Below are 13466 nucleotides of genomic sequence, written 5' to 3' on the forward strand. Positions count from 1 at the left end.
AGGCTGCAGTTACACAGGAGGAGAGTAAAGCTGCAGAATAAAGTAAAGCAGAGCTGCAATCAGTGTTAAAACTAAATGCAGTCAGTGTGGGGGAGTGCTGCCACTGACAGGGGCGCCAACGATGAGCCAGTTTGGCATGTGGGTACACCAACCGGTCCGATGACTCACAGAGAGAGAGAGGGAGAGAGAGAGAGAGAGAGAGGGAGAGAGAGAGGGAGAGAGGGAGAGAGAGAGGGAGAGAGAGAGAGGGAGAGAGAGAGAGGGAGAGAGAGAGAGACAGAGAGAGAGAGAGAGAGAGAGAGAGAGAGAGAGAGAGAGAGGAGAGAGAGAGAGGGAGAGAGAGAGAGGGAGGGAGAGAGGGAGAGAGAGAGGGAGAGAGAGAGAGGGAGAGAGAGAGACAGAGAGAGAGGGAGAGAGAGGGAGAGAGAAAGAGAGAGAGAGAAAGAGAATCACAGCGGGAATTATCAACAGACAAATGTCGGAACACATGCACAGCAAGCATTGCTTGCACATGATGGTGGCAAGAAATGTACATAAACACACACACACACACACATACCAACTATCTCTCTCTCTCTCTCTCTCTCTCACACACACACACACACACACACACACACACACACACACACACATCAGTGACAGTACCTCTCATTTTCTCCACAGTGAACAGTTTGCATTATATATATCCTATTGCTTTTGTTGTGTGAAAACCTTGAAACTCTAATTTTGGTGATTTTCATGTTTTCTCTTCACTCTCATGCTCCTCTATGGGTTGAGGAAATTCTCCGACTCCTTATGAAACTTATGAAACTCTTTCAAAACCCCACTGCTTAAACTCAAAACTGGTGGCCAATCTGAAAAAAAAAAAGTCTGTTTCTCTCACTTCCTGAAAAGTTGACATTTTGGAGTTACGAGGTTTTCCCCCGTCAGCGGCGATGTGCGTTACACACAGCAACACGTGTACGACACACTCCTACGCACACATCCCAAAATAATCGACGCAGGCATCTAACGAGACGAGAAGATGACGTTGTTAGCGGCAGCACAAGGTGTCTCTGTATCCCCTCCGCTCTGACAGCCACAATTCCTTCACATCAGGCTTGCATGATGAGTCACCTGTTTGAACTAATCAAATAAGCGGCGGCCTGTCTCCCTCAGCTCATTACGTTCAAACATCGGGACTTAACTGTCAGTCTGTCGAAATGAGTCTGGAGACGCTCTGGTGGGCCGACGGACACGTGTCGCTACGCGGAGCGCCAGTCACGCTGACGCCATCCTCCCCGGGTCGGATCGACCGCCGTGTTAGATTTCCCAAGACGGAAAACCTGCGACGGACTGAGCTTCTGTGTGGGTTTCATACACTGAACTCAAAAAAGAAACATAAAAAAATATAGAAAAATACACAAATGAAAGGAAAAATCCACCCTCAGATACGACACTGTTATATGTCATCGGTCTGTGATGTTCAGTGCATTCCAGGAGTTATTTTGTGATTTACTTTTTTGGTGAACCCACTTTCCCTCAAGCTGCCTCGTCTACTTCTACTTCAGTCAGTGATTTCCTACATTTCCCAGAATGCCTTTCAACAGCCCCCGAAGAACGGGCCTGAACCTGTTCCATTCAGCTGTGGGTTTATACATGTAGGTGGAGAGAGCGATACTGTTCGCGTTAGCCAAAGTAAGAGCAAGAAAGAGAGTTTTTCCAGTGGCATCCCTTACTCAAAACTCAACACGTCTTGTGGCTGCATTGCATTCTGGTCTATTGAGGCTGCTGTGGGTGGAGAAATTGGTCTCTCTCCTCTTCTACGTTGGATTTCTCCCCGTATGATTGTTGAACGTCGGTGCGAAAAGGCAGTTCTAGAAAGAAGCCCTCGCTCTTTGATTCTGAGGGACTGACACTAAAACCTGACATTTACTGTTAATGTTTTAGACAGCTGCAAATTTTCTGGTATTAAACTTAATTGTAGCTGTGCTGGAAATAGCTGTATTTACAGTGTTAAAGTGCTTTAGGGTGGATTCTTCCCTTAAGAGAAAGAGAAAGAAAGAAAGCAAGAAAGCAAGAAAGAAAGAAAGAAAGGAGGAGGAAAATGCCCAACCATGTAGCCAAAATCACAGCACGGCCCCTCCATCTCCATCTCCATCTCCATCCTCGGCCTCCTTCAGCGGAGCGGCACGCTGACAAAATCCGTCACTGTCTCGTAAGCGAGGCCACAAACACAAGATGACAAGGTTGCACAGCGTCTTCCTTCCACTTCACAGACAAGAGCATCGCTGTGCGCCACAGGACACGCTGCACAGGAGTGGCAGGCTCATGAACGCTCTGGCTGCTGTTTTTAGTTTGCACCCTGTCCCCCAGATGCTCCGCGGCTCCCTCCGCAGGCATCCTCACGCTCACAAAACCCTCTTTGTGTTGTTAGCTCATATCCGGACTGTCAGAGGCCTTGGAACAGAGAATCCCTGCCTGGCTGCACTCAGGTGTCTGAGGGAATATTGACGAGAAGGTGACATCGGTCAATACTTAGCGATCGGTCATTTTGAATGAAGACACCCAGCAGGAGAATGGCATATACATAACAAGGCACCAAGCTGTGTGATGAATTCCCTTTGTTAACAGAGCAGGTGTTGACTAAACACTGCCAGGAGCGCTGTGGACAAAAAAAAAAAAATGGACTGCATTTATATAGCGCTTTTCTAGTCTACCGACCACTCGAAGCGCTTTACAATAATGCTTACATTCACACACCGATGGCGGCAAGCTACCACACAGGGTGCTGGCACAACCATCAGGAGCAATTTGGGGTTCAGTATCTCGCCCAAGGACACTTCAACATGCGGACTAGAGGAGCCGGGGATCAAACCACCGACCTTTCTGATTAGTGGACAACCCGCTCTACCTCCTGAGCCTCAGCCGCCCCACATGGGACATGGATGACGTGTCAAAAAATCACAGTGGAGAGAGCGCTTTGAAAAATGAATAGTGCAATTGCTTCCACATGTTAATTCTATGTTAGTTTAGTTTATTTAAAACATCTAACCTCAAAAGACACGAGGAAACAAGCAAACAAAAAATCAACTGACTACTGACAACTGATCGCAGTTGAAAACGACGCCGATCCTCCACAGCTCGTCATTCTATCAAGGCCTTATCGATTCAGTTCCACATGCAGGTGATGACTCACAGCCGAAACACTCAGACGATGAAAGGTTGAAAGGCTGAACGGCTACGAAGGGATACGGAAGAGGGAGACGGGATTGTAATGAGGATTAAAGGAAGAATAGATGGAAGGATTGCCAAAAGAAGACACCAGCGATTTGCATAAAGAGGAGCGGGAGTTTGTTTTCTTCTCTCATTGCGTCACATAACGCCGAGGCAATCGGCAGAAGTGAGTGGCGCTATCCTAAACGTTAGAGATGTTAGAGATGATGATTGGAGAATTTTTTTCTCTCTCCAACAGGTCTCAAAATCACAATTCTAGCACATAAACAAATGCAAACAAAGCAGATTCTGACAATATATAAACGATGAGTCTCTCACTGTTTTTCCGCCTATTTACAATTATTGGTAAATGTATTATTTTCTTTGTTTCCTCCAACCAGATTTCGGTGTTACACTTGTTCAAACTGAAATAAACATAAAGAAAGTTTAACCACTTAACCACAATTAAGTGACAGGACTATTCTTTTTAATATATTGTCAGAATCTGCTTTGTTTGCGTTCATTTATGTGCTACAAGTGTGATTTTGAGACTGTTCCTCCATACAATGGCAGTGAATGGAGAGAGAAAAAAATTATCCAATCTCCTCTACTGGAGCAACAGATGACATGACCCCGATTTTGGGGTTATATCATGTCCAGGTACTACCAAAATTCAGCATCACTTTTAAACCAGGTGTGAATTTGTGTAACTGTATGAATGTGAAGCAAGGTGCTGCTGAAAAAGAGCTTGTCTGCTCTGAGAACCAAGCCTGGATATAAAAAAAAAAAAAAAAAAAAAAAGTAAAATATAGGAACCTCTCAGCTAAGCAGCAACCCTCCCCAACAAAATGCCCTTAAGTTAGAAAAAGTAAAGGAAAGGGAGAAAAGAGGAAGAGAGAGGCGGAGAGAGGAGTGCAGCTATTTCATTCTGGTCACTTGGCAGAGGGAGAGTGAGCGAGAGGTCGGAGGTCATGCTTCACTTTAGCGCTGCAGTCTGAGAGTTGTGTGGAGGATTGATGGCGGTCTGCACTCGTCCGGCCCGTCCGGCATTACACAGCGTCTCCGAGCCCTGCTGATTCATCTGGCCTCTCACAAGGTAATTGAAAAGGTAATTTGGAGATTTTCTTTTTTTTTTCTTTCTTTTTTTGGCAAATAAAACGCAGGTGGAGGATTTGGAATAGGGGGAAAGAATGTTTTTGCTCCGTAATGACGCCGATTCTAAATTTGATTGCTGTAATGGCCGCGGGATAAAAGCAGCTGCAGTCTGTCATTCTGAAGGGACAATAAGATTATTATTAGGTTACTGCAAATGACAATACTCGGACAAGGTTGTGAGGTTGATTGTGACGACAGGGACAGCATTTATATTTTTTGACATTTAGCTGAAACTCTTATCCAGAGTGAATTACAACGATTACAGTTTACGGATACGAATAGGAGTTTAAAGTTAAGGCCCATTTACATCTGTCTACGTCAAGTTTACATTTCTCAACTATTTTGCAACACATGTCGTGTATAATTAGATTTTTTTGACATTAACTCGTTTGTCTTTTTGAAAATACAACCTTTACAGTGTCAAACCTATCTTGAAATGAACTGCTGTCCCTGCTAACAAAAGCACCCAAAATAAAAAGCTGTGGCTGTGACAATAAAATTTGTGAGGCTACATTTTTTATGAGGGTGTCAGGTGATTGACAGGAGCAGAGTGTAACATAAACACAATGGATGTCAGTGACTGGTGAAAAGTTGTTTACATTGTGTTAGCCACGCCCTCCGGCCTCACTCATCCAATCAAAGAGCCCGAACTATTCTCTGGTCCAATCAGAAGTCTGAATGAACACAAGGATATGAAAACTACCGATTTAAATTAACAATAAAAAGGAGAAAGTTTGATGAAACCAAATTAAGACTTTGTATGAGAATGAATGGCAGCAAATGGCTTCTTCTGAAGGGAGGAAAAAAACAGTGTGCAGGCAAACCAGGAATAATGTAAAGATAAAGGTAAAACACCAGTATTATCCTTTAAAGTCAATACAGGGCCATCAAAGTCCACCAGACCAGCTTCAGTGTACCTTTCACTTACAGTAGGTGAATCACTATCTTACCTCATCGTACTTGCAAGCAACATCCGCCAGACTGCTGGTTTCACTCAATAGACTGAGATCCAGTTCACTGGGACCTGCAGACAGAGAAATCATCAAATGTCACACAGTGGGATCGCCTGGAGCCGAGGGAGCAACAGATTCTGGTGATTCACAACAAATGACCCATTTTTGAAAGGAAACCGCATGAGAGTCAGCCATGTTTAATTATAACTGCTACCCATCTCTGTTATGTAAAGAAGCCTTTAGAGACACTTGTGCCTTTGTGGCTTTTAGAGCCGGTATTTTCAGGCACAAATTTGTGTTCATGTAATATTCATCTTGATTTGTCTTCCGGGCAATTTAGTTGAGGGGCTTCAAGTGTACCAGATCAGGCGCTGGTCTTTTTAAGTTTTGATGAAATGCATTTCCTTTGCATGCAAACGTTTAATTGTGTGTTCAAAATTTAAAAAGGAGGCAGTCACAGCTCATTACAGTGGAAAATGTAATTAGGAACATAATCAACTCGGGGTCTCCTTTGTGCTTTCTGTTCATGTGTTGAGATCAATTTCTGAACTGATTGTTAGATAAATTGATGTAATGCTGTTACTGTTCGCTTTCAAAACAAAATCACAGAAGCTGTAAGAATGATGTATATTTTATGCCTTGCATTGTCCCATTGCATTAAATGTAAGCTCATTCTGTCTCTCCCATGTGTGCCAGTATGTACTTACTGTATGTCAGTGAGTTGAATATATATTATTTATATATTCCCACACCACCAAGACAGACTCCTGTACATCTTTGTGATTTAGTTTTGAAAGACAACAACATGCAGAGTTATAACCAACTTCCAGATACGCAGCTGTAAATCTGCATCTTTGGTGTTCAATCTGAGCAACAAAATGCAAACAGAAAAACTAAACATCCACAAGCCATTGTTAAGCAACTGAACCATGAATCAAAAAGGACAATTTCCCGCTGTCAAAAAGACACTGAGGGAGAATGTGGTGGATTCTTCGCCCTCCTCCTCGGTGTAAATGGGTCGTGAGTAATACGCCCCCATGGCAGCGTCTGCCTGTGCACCAGAGCTTCCTGATTAGAGAACTGGGTTAGAAACCGCTAGAACGTGGCTCCTTCAAAAATTCATGCAGATACCAGAAATGAGACAGCTGCGAGTTCCACTGATGTATTATGTTAAAAAGCCTCAGAATGTAGATGGTATGCGGAGAGAAGCAGAGGGGGAAACACAACAAGGCGGCCCGGCGTTTTCTCTGCAGTTCACGAGTCCGATTCAGCAAAGTGTCAAAGTGCATTTTGTCCTCGGGGAGAGAGATGACGGCGGAGGAAGCTTCTCCACATTTCTGTTTTGCCGCCGAGGCCATTGATGTCAGATGGAAGTGGCTGTGGCCGTCAGCTGCACCTCAGCCGGCAATTCAGGAAATGTGCTGCGATAATGACGGCTGGAGGACGGAGGAGGTCGGAGGGGAGCGGCAGCACTTTCCTCTCTCCTGGGAGAAGACCGAGCCCCAACTCTGCTTCTCACAGCAGCTTTTGACGGCAATTTGCCTTTAATAATTGACCTTTGACCATCTTTTTTGTTTTCTTTTCAATTTCACTTGACATCCATATTTCCCTCGGCTGTTCCTTGTACCTTTCTATTTCAGAGAGGGAAATATTACTTGCTGAGGATGAAGTCAGACCAGAGTATTGATTTAAAGTTAAGACTGCACACATGTGACGCAGTAGGCAGAAAACCGCCAGCGGCTGAATCTGCATTACTTACTTACTGACTTCATTCAGTTTTTTTCTTGCGTACACCCAAGTCCTGTATGGTACAAAAATAGACCCTTTTAGCAGCCCGTTCAAGTGGTGCTCCATTCATCTTCTGATCTTGGAAATGGCACCATGCAACGGAGCAACTGCACACCTGCTGTGAGACTCCATTAAGGAAAACATATATGGAAAAACGTCTCGACAGATGTACAGAATTCACACTGCTCTCTGAAAAAATGCTAAAAGCTCATTTTCGTCTGTAAATGGACTGAAGCTGCATGATTAGCTGTCGCGAGAAAATGGATTCTCGATGGAAAGGTCTCTGAGTCAATTACAGTAAGCCTTGACCAAAGAGAAGACCGGTTTCCTATGAGGCTTTATATTTTCACAAGACTTAACTATAATCTCAAGAACAATGCATTGAGGTTTTGCCTGATTGGTCATTTAGTAATGATTGGCTAAACATAAGTCGATCCACCGGCTTCTGCATTACAAGCCAATGAATGTTCCTCATTGAGCATCTATACTGTAACTAGTAACATTAGGACTTTATGTATACCACAAACATGTACAACGGCCACTGTAAAAGTCCCACATCATGTATCTATCCTCCATCTAATCTCAAATAGTACAGCAGTGGAGACTTTTGTTTTTCAAATGTTCTAAAGCAGATATGAATCAGTAACACAAAACTTTTGTCTCTAAACAAGTGGATGCCAGACCTTTTCTTCTTTTTGGAACAGAAAGCAAAATTTGAATTTAGCAAAACTTATTTTGGGGCAAGGCAACAGTTCTCCGCTGTGTGCAGCATCTGCACTAAAAAGAAGTGGGATATTGACTGCCGAGCGACCAAAACTAAAGCATGTTTTCCAGTTATTGCCTGTGCATTTCTTCCTTTGCCTCAAGACGTTTATCATCGCTGTCACGTCTGAAATCACAAACCGTTAAAAAGCCAACGGCCTTGTGAGGCCGACTGATTGAGGTTTCTCACAACACAAGGCTCCTTTGTTTAGTCCCCTGCAGAAGGTCATGAACTGTCTGACACTTGACAAGTGGAGACTATTTTCTCAACAGTATCAAGAATCATACAATAGGTAGTTTCCGTCAAGCAATCTGATCCGGTCAAAGATGCATTCTAACCTGTTGATGCTGTAATTCTCATAAAGCATGGCTCGCCCTGCTTTATCGGTTGCTATGCCAACTCTTGTGGTAACCAGGGAGCGAATACTGTGGGTGATATTTTTGGGTTCCCCTTGTTTTTTTATTCTCATGTATGCACACTGTTTAGTAGAAAGCTTTCCAGTTGGTACACATGTGTTGGTAACTGTTTAAAAGCAATAAAACCCTTGAGGATGTTCATCACTGACACTATGGGTATGTTGGTGCTGATAACAGGACTCAGCAGTGCCTCATATCCATTGCATCATATTGCATCATCATCATTCTGCCCATAGCCACTGTAGAGAAGGCCCTCTCCTGCATCACTGATATATTAACACCCCCGGCCCCTCTGTAAGGTCTGTGTTGGATATCTGCTTTAATACCCAGGAGCGCGTTCAAAGCTGCTTTGGTCTGCAGGCTTTTGCAATGATTTTTTTCTTAAACCTTGGCTGTGCTTTGATTACATTCCTCCAGCAACACACACACACACACACGAACACTCTCAGTCCAACATACAGATGCCTAATATTTATACGATGCCAGCTGGCTGGCACTGTGAATGGAAAGAATGATTGTTCAGTCATGTATTATGTTAACTTGGATGCTACCTGCACTTGTACTTATTATTTATTATTCATGTCCTCCCTGTTAGACAGAGGTTAAAGTACAGTTGTTTTTATGCACTTGGCTGTGACAATATTTTCCTACTGGGAATAATTCATTTCATCTAATGTTGGCATCCTATTGTGACTGTATAATCTATTTTTATATACAATAAGAGCAGCAGTTAGAGCAAAGTCAAAAGCGATTGTGGATTTTGTGTGTCTAGAGGTCCAGCTGTTAGACTCCTGTGCCTGGAGTCACATATATTTTGCATTGCTTCATAAGTGGACTTGCAGTACTTTGAGAACTTATGAATACACGTCTGATACACAGTTGGAGCTCCATAATCTTTGCAGCGACTGAAAAACATTGCACCTAAAATGTGTAAACAAAGTAAAAAAGAAACTTTTTGCTCCTGGCAAGTCTTACTTATGCAATGTTCCAATTAACCTGCCAGTGGATCCATCATTACAAACGCTTGTTGCATGACCAACTGTATCTTAAATTCTAGTCAAGATCCCAAAGTTTCCAAAGATACCAAATATAACATGCTGAATTACAGGGAAATGTGTATAAAATGATGCACAAACATCTAGATTTTCACCCTTTGGTATAATGGTGCAACCATAAAAAAATGTCATCTTGGGTTTGGATATTTAGCTTCAATGAAGCGTTGGAACGAGCAGATAAAGAATGTGCATGTGACATCATCGTACAGTTAGGAAAAAATGTGTTTTCAACTTTGAAGCTAGCTAAGGGGAAATTTAAGGGTAATGTCAGGGTGCAAGGGGTTAAATAAGAGTCTTCATCAAACAATAATAACATTTTTACCAGATGAAGACCCATATTGGGTTGAAATATTACTCAAGTCAAGCTTACTGAAGGAAAGATTCAGTTTGGAGGTATTCTGTTCTTCTGCTGTTCATCTATTGACCATCAAACCTCTTTGTAGGTGTCTCATTGTTTTATAAGACAGGTATTCATCTCACCTGCAACCGGCTCTTTGGAGGGGAACAGCTTGTTGTCCAAAGTCATGCTGATGTCACAGAAGACCTCCTCTTCGTCTCGGTCGGCGTCCAGCTGAAAGGAGAAAAGGCGTTATTCCATATTGAATTCACCGGGATTCATTAGAATTCACACTTCATACAAGAGGATTTTTTGTTTTGTTTTAATTTCTTGCTTTTTTTATTAGATGGGACGCAGCGGAGCTTGACGGGAAAGACAGAGAGAGTGGGTTTGACAGGAGACAAAGGTCATGGACATTACAAGCACATTTCATACACCCCTTGCATGTCAAGCGACCATGACACCTTTACAGAATTCATTATAACATCATTCATTAGAAGAAAGGTCTGATGATGGGGTTATTTTGTATTCAACACACACCGGAAGCTCTGATAATACTCGATTAATTAGTTTCCCTTCTGCGTCAACTGGTGTCTTTCAACTTCTTCAGCGGCCGCCCGCCTTCCTCTGCGCACTCGCTCCCCGATGGACCGTGCTAAATCTCGCTTTGTGAGTCAACTGGAAGTTGATTGAAGCAGACGTCCCCTCCTCTGTAATCCGCTCTCTGGCCGTCACCCTGGCCCCATCAGTGTTTCCCAAAGAAATCTCCTCGCCAGTGACAACCGGCTGAAAGGCAAGGGATGTAAAAACGAATAAAAATAAACGTACGGCTGATAATTTCTCTCACTTCCCCCCCCCCCAGACAAAAAGAAAAATGTCGGCGGCAGGAGTTGGAGCGGGAGTTGAGGTCAGGCAGATGTAGGTTAAGGATAAGCCACAACCTCCGCTTCCTCCGGCGGTTACCACGGTAACGAGCTAAAAAAGAGGGACCGGCGTGTGATGCCTGCTGCGTGGGAGTCCCCCGAGCCCCGGGGCCCCGCGACTCTACCTGCTGCAGAGGAGCGGATGGGATCAAACCGAGGATTCCCCCGGAGAGCGAGGCATCCGAAAACCCATCAGGCTACTCAGATCTCTCCCCGCCTGCTATCACAGAAAGCTAGACTGACTCTTATCACATCGCTCTCTCTTTAGAAGCAATATGTCACTACTCTAACATAAGGGCTCCATATAATCCTTTTACACAGCGGGGGAGCTGCCTGAGGCTGTTCAGTCGGTGTACGTGTCGTTTTCAAGGACAAATTTGCAGTTTCACCCTTTTGGGGAAAAGCTCCGCCATTATTGGTTCAGTGACATTACAGTGGAAGCGACTGTCTCTTCATTAGGCAGAAGGCAGAAATAATTTATTTGATCAGAAATCTCTCATCAAGAAAAACGTTTTATCTCTGTGGTTTATTTGATTATCTAAGTGAATTCATACTGTCTGAAGTTCTTGAAGCGTTTGACTTGTAGATTGGAGAATGCACTTTTCATTGCTTCCTCAAGCCATCACAACTCAAAATACATGTCCAATTCACTTCAGTGTTACTGTGGCAACCATTATAAATGTAATCAAACAGCCTCAAAATACATGTAAATCTCTGCCTTTTTATCAACAGTTCAGACAAAAGAGAAGAGCTAAAAAAAAAACACCGTCTGTGATCCAGTAAATCACCATGTAAACAAAGCTAGTAGTGGGGTTTCAACTGGGGCCCCATCCTGCAACTGGACCTTTTAGATAAATAAGGGAAGTAGAGATGACAAGGTGCAGGCTCATATAAAGATCCAATACCAATGTATGTGTATCTGCATTTTGATGCTGGTCTGAATTTTGAGAATCAAGTTCACTAGTCTTATTTCTAATGTGAAAAAGAATATTAGGTAATTTCTATCCTTTTCTGACTTGGAGAAAGTTATTCACGCCTTTACTTCATCTTGTATCGACTGTATACGTCACCAGTGGCTCATTTATGATTCATAAACAATGAAGCGAACCGCCTCTAACCCCCGTAGAGTATTAAATTAGAAACTAGAATGATTGAGGGAGACGTTTTTTTTGTTTGTTTTTATCTGCGTCGGCATCTAGCACCATGTGGGAAGCGGCTGAACTCGCTCAGGGAATACTTAATTAGACTGGTCCGTGTTCCTAGAATGACAGGACGACTTCAATCGGGGCCACAACAAACAATTATCTCTCTCCACTGCAATTTCCTGTAATGCTTCGTCGCGATGGTGTGTGTGCATGTGTGTGTGTGTGTGTGTGCGTGTGTGTGTGTCTAATCAGTTGAGTCTTCCTATAAAAGAAAGAGGCCTTAATCATTTTCATGCACTGTATCCAATATCCAAATGTCACGATTGAGACTTCAAGACAAAAAATAGAAAAAGGCAAACTAAGACAAACCTTAGAAACATTCCCCAACAATGAATGGCCTTAAAATGATCTTGCCTACAGAAAACTGAACAATCAGTTGAGATTCAAAAGCTGAACAACGGCACGTCAAAAGCGCCGAAACTTTTTTTACAATGACAGAAATAGGACGAGTTAATTCAATGAAACGTTGAGAATGAATAGACTCGTAGACGTGTGTATTGACAACTCAGTCACTCCAATTCAACTTCAGCCATTTGGAGTCAATGACTCATTGCGATTGTTCTTTGAGAGTTATGCTTTCCCATATTGGACCTGACATTCAAAATGAATGGATTACTTTCACTCAAAGCCTTTTACTGAGAGAAAGCAATTAAGCCGCAGAGCTTATTGCTTTCATTAGTCAAGAAGTCAGTCTTCTACTGGGAAAAGTATTGAAGAACAGAAGGACTTAATCTAATCAGAAACTTAACTACCTGCTTTCTGTGTAAAGATAAGACCTGGGCCAAATGGTATTCACACATTTTCCAAATAATTTTTTATGGTTGGTTTTAGCCTATTTAGGAGACAGATGGTTGGACAATAGGACCACACAGCTGAGTGAAAGAAAGTTTTTGTAATCACAGGAAGGTATTTTCTTAACTTAAAACACTTTAAACATCAATATATTATTGTCAAATTAATTGTGATATCTTGATATAACTGCCATAAACAAATGAGACCACGGTAGAGATGATTGGTATCCTCTATCTCACACCAGTGATATTGTTAGTGCTAGTGTTTCTCAAAATTAAAACCATATTTCACATAAACCCTGTTTCTTCCTATCATGAAGAGGATGTCTCCTCCCTGGCATCAGTCCATGTTTGTTTTGAAGAGAAAGAAGAAGGATAAGAGCCGATAAATGATAATGTTTTTCAGTCTGCATTTCACTCGTTCCACCATCCGCCGTTGCCAGAAACTGAAAGCTTTAGCTCCGTTTGCTCTGGAAGAACAGCGCCCTCTTCCTGTTTTGTGCCATAAAGCGATCCAGCAGATTTCCCGCATAATCCGACCAGGTGGCAAACAATGTAAATTGTATTGTAGAGGTCAGTAGAGGCTGCCAATCTTCTTGCCGATGGTCTCATTTGTTTATGGTAAGTATACTGATGTCTCTAATGATGTCTTAATGAAGCCTGCAAAGCTAGTTCAGGCAGACAACTCGAGTCGCGCTCTCACATTGCCACGCTGCTGCTACGCTGCTCAGGCTGCCGTTCACTGCTGCTCGTTTATTGCTGCTCACCATACATCGTTTCATCGCCCCACCTCCACCCAGCAGCCACCTGTAGGCTCTTTCCCCTGTGGTTGAAGTTCCCTATCGTCACTCCCTGCTCTCATTTGGCTAGCTAGGTGTGTGCTGC

At 43.0% G+C, this 13466-nt stretch overlaps 1 protein-coding gene across 2 annotated transcripts in view; it reads right to left on the bottom strand.

The window, feature by feature from the left end:
• ak5 (adenylate kinase 5) overlaps positions 1–13466 on the bottom strand; it is a 71464-nt gene that overhangs the window by 24799 nt on the left and 33199 nt on the right. For both annotated transcript variants that reach the window (XM_071924371.2, XM_071924370.2), the window contains exons 7-8: positions 9806–9896; positions 5301–5374 (exon numbers count right to left, since the gene is read on the bottom strand). In XM_071924371.2, coding sequence (XP_071780472.1) covers positions 5301–5374; positions 9806–9896 — 165 coding nt within the window. The remainder of the gene's footprint in view (positions 1–5300; positions 5375–9805; positions 9897–13466) is intronic.

Source organism: Centroberyx gerrardi, chromosome 13 (assembly GCF_048128805.1).
Source record: "Centroberyx gerrardi isolate f3 chromosome 13, fCenGer3.hap1.cur.20231027, whole genome shotgun sequence".
Taxonomy (NCBI): domain Eukaryota; kingdom Metazoa; phylum Chordata; class Actinopteri; order Beryciformes; family Berycidae; genus Centroberyx; species Centroberyx gerrardi.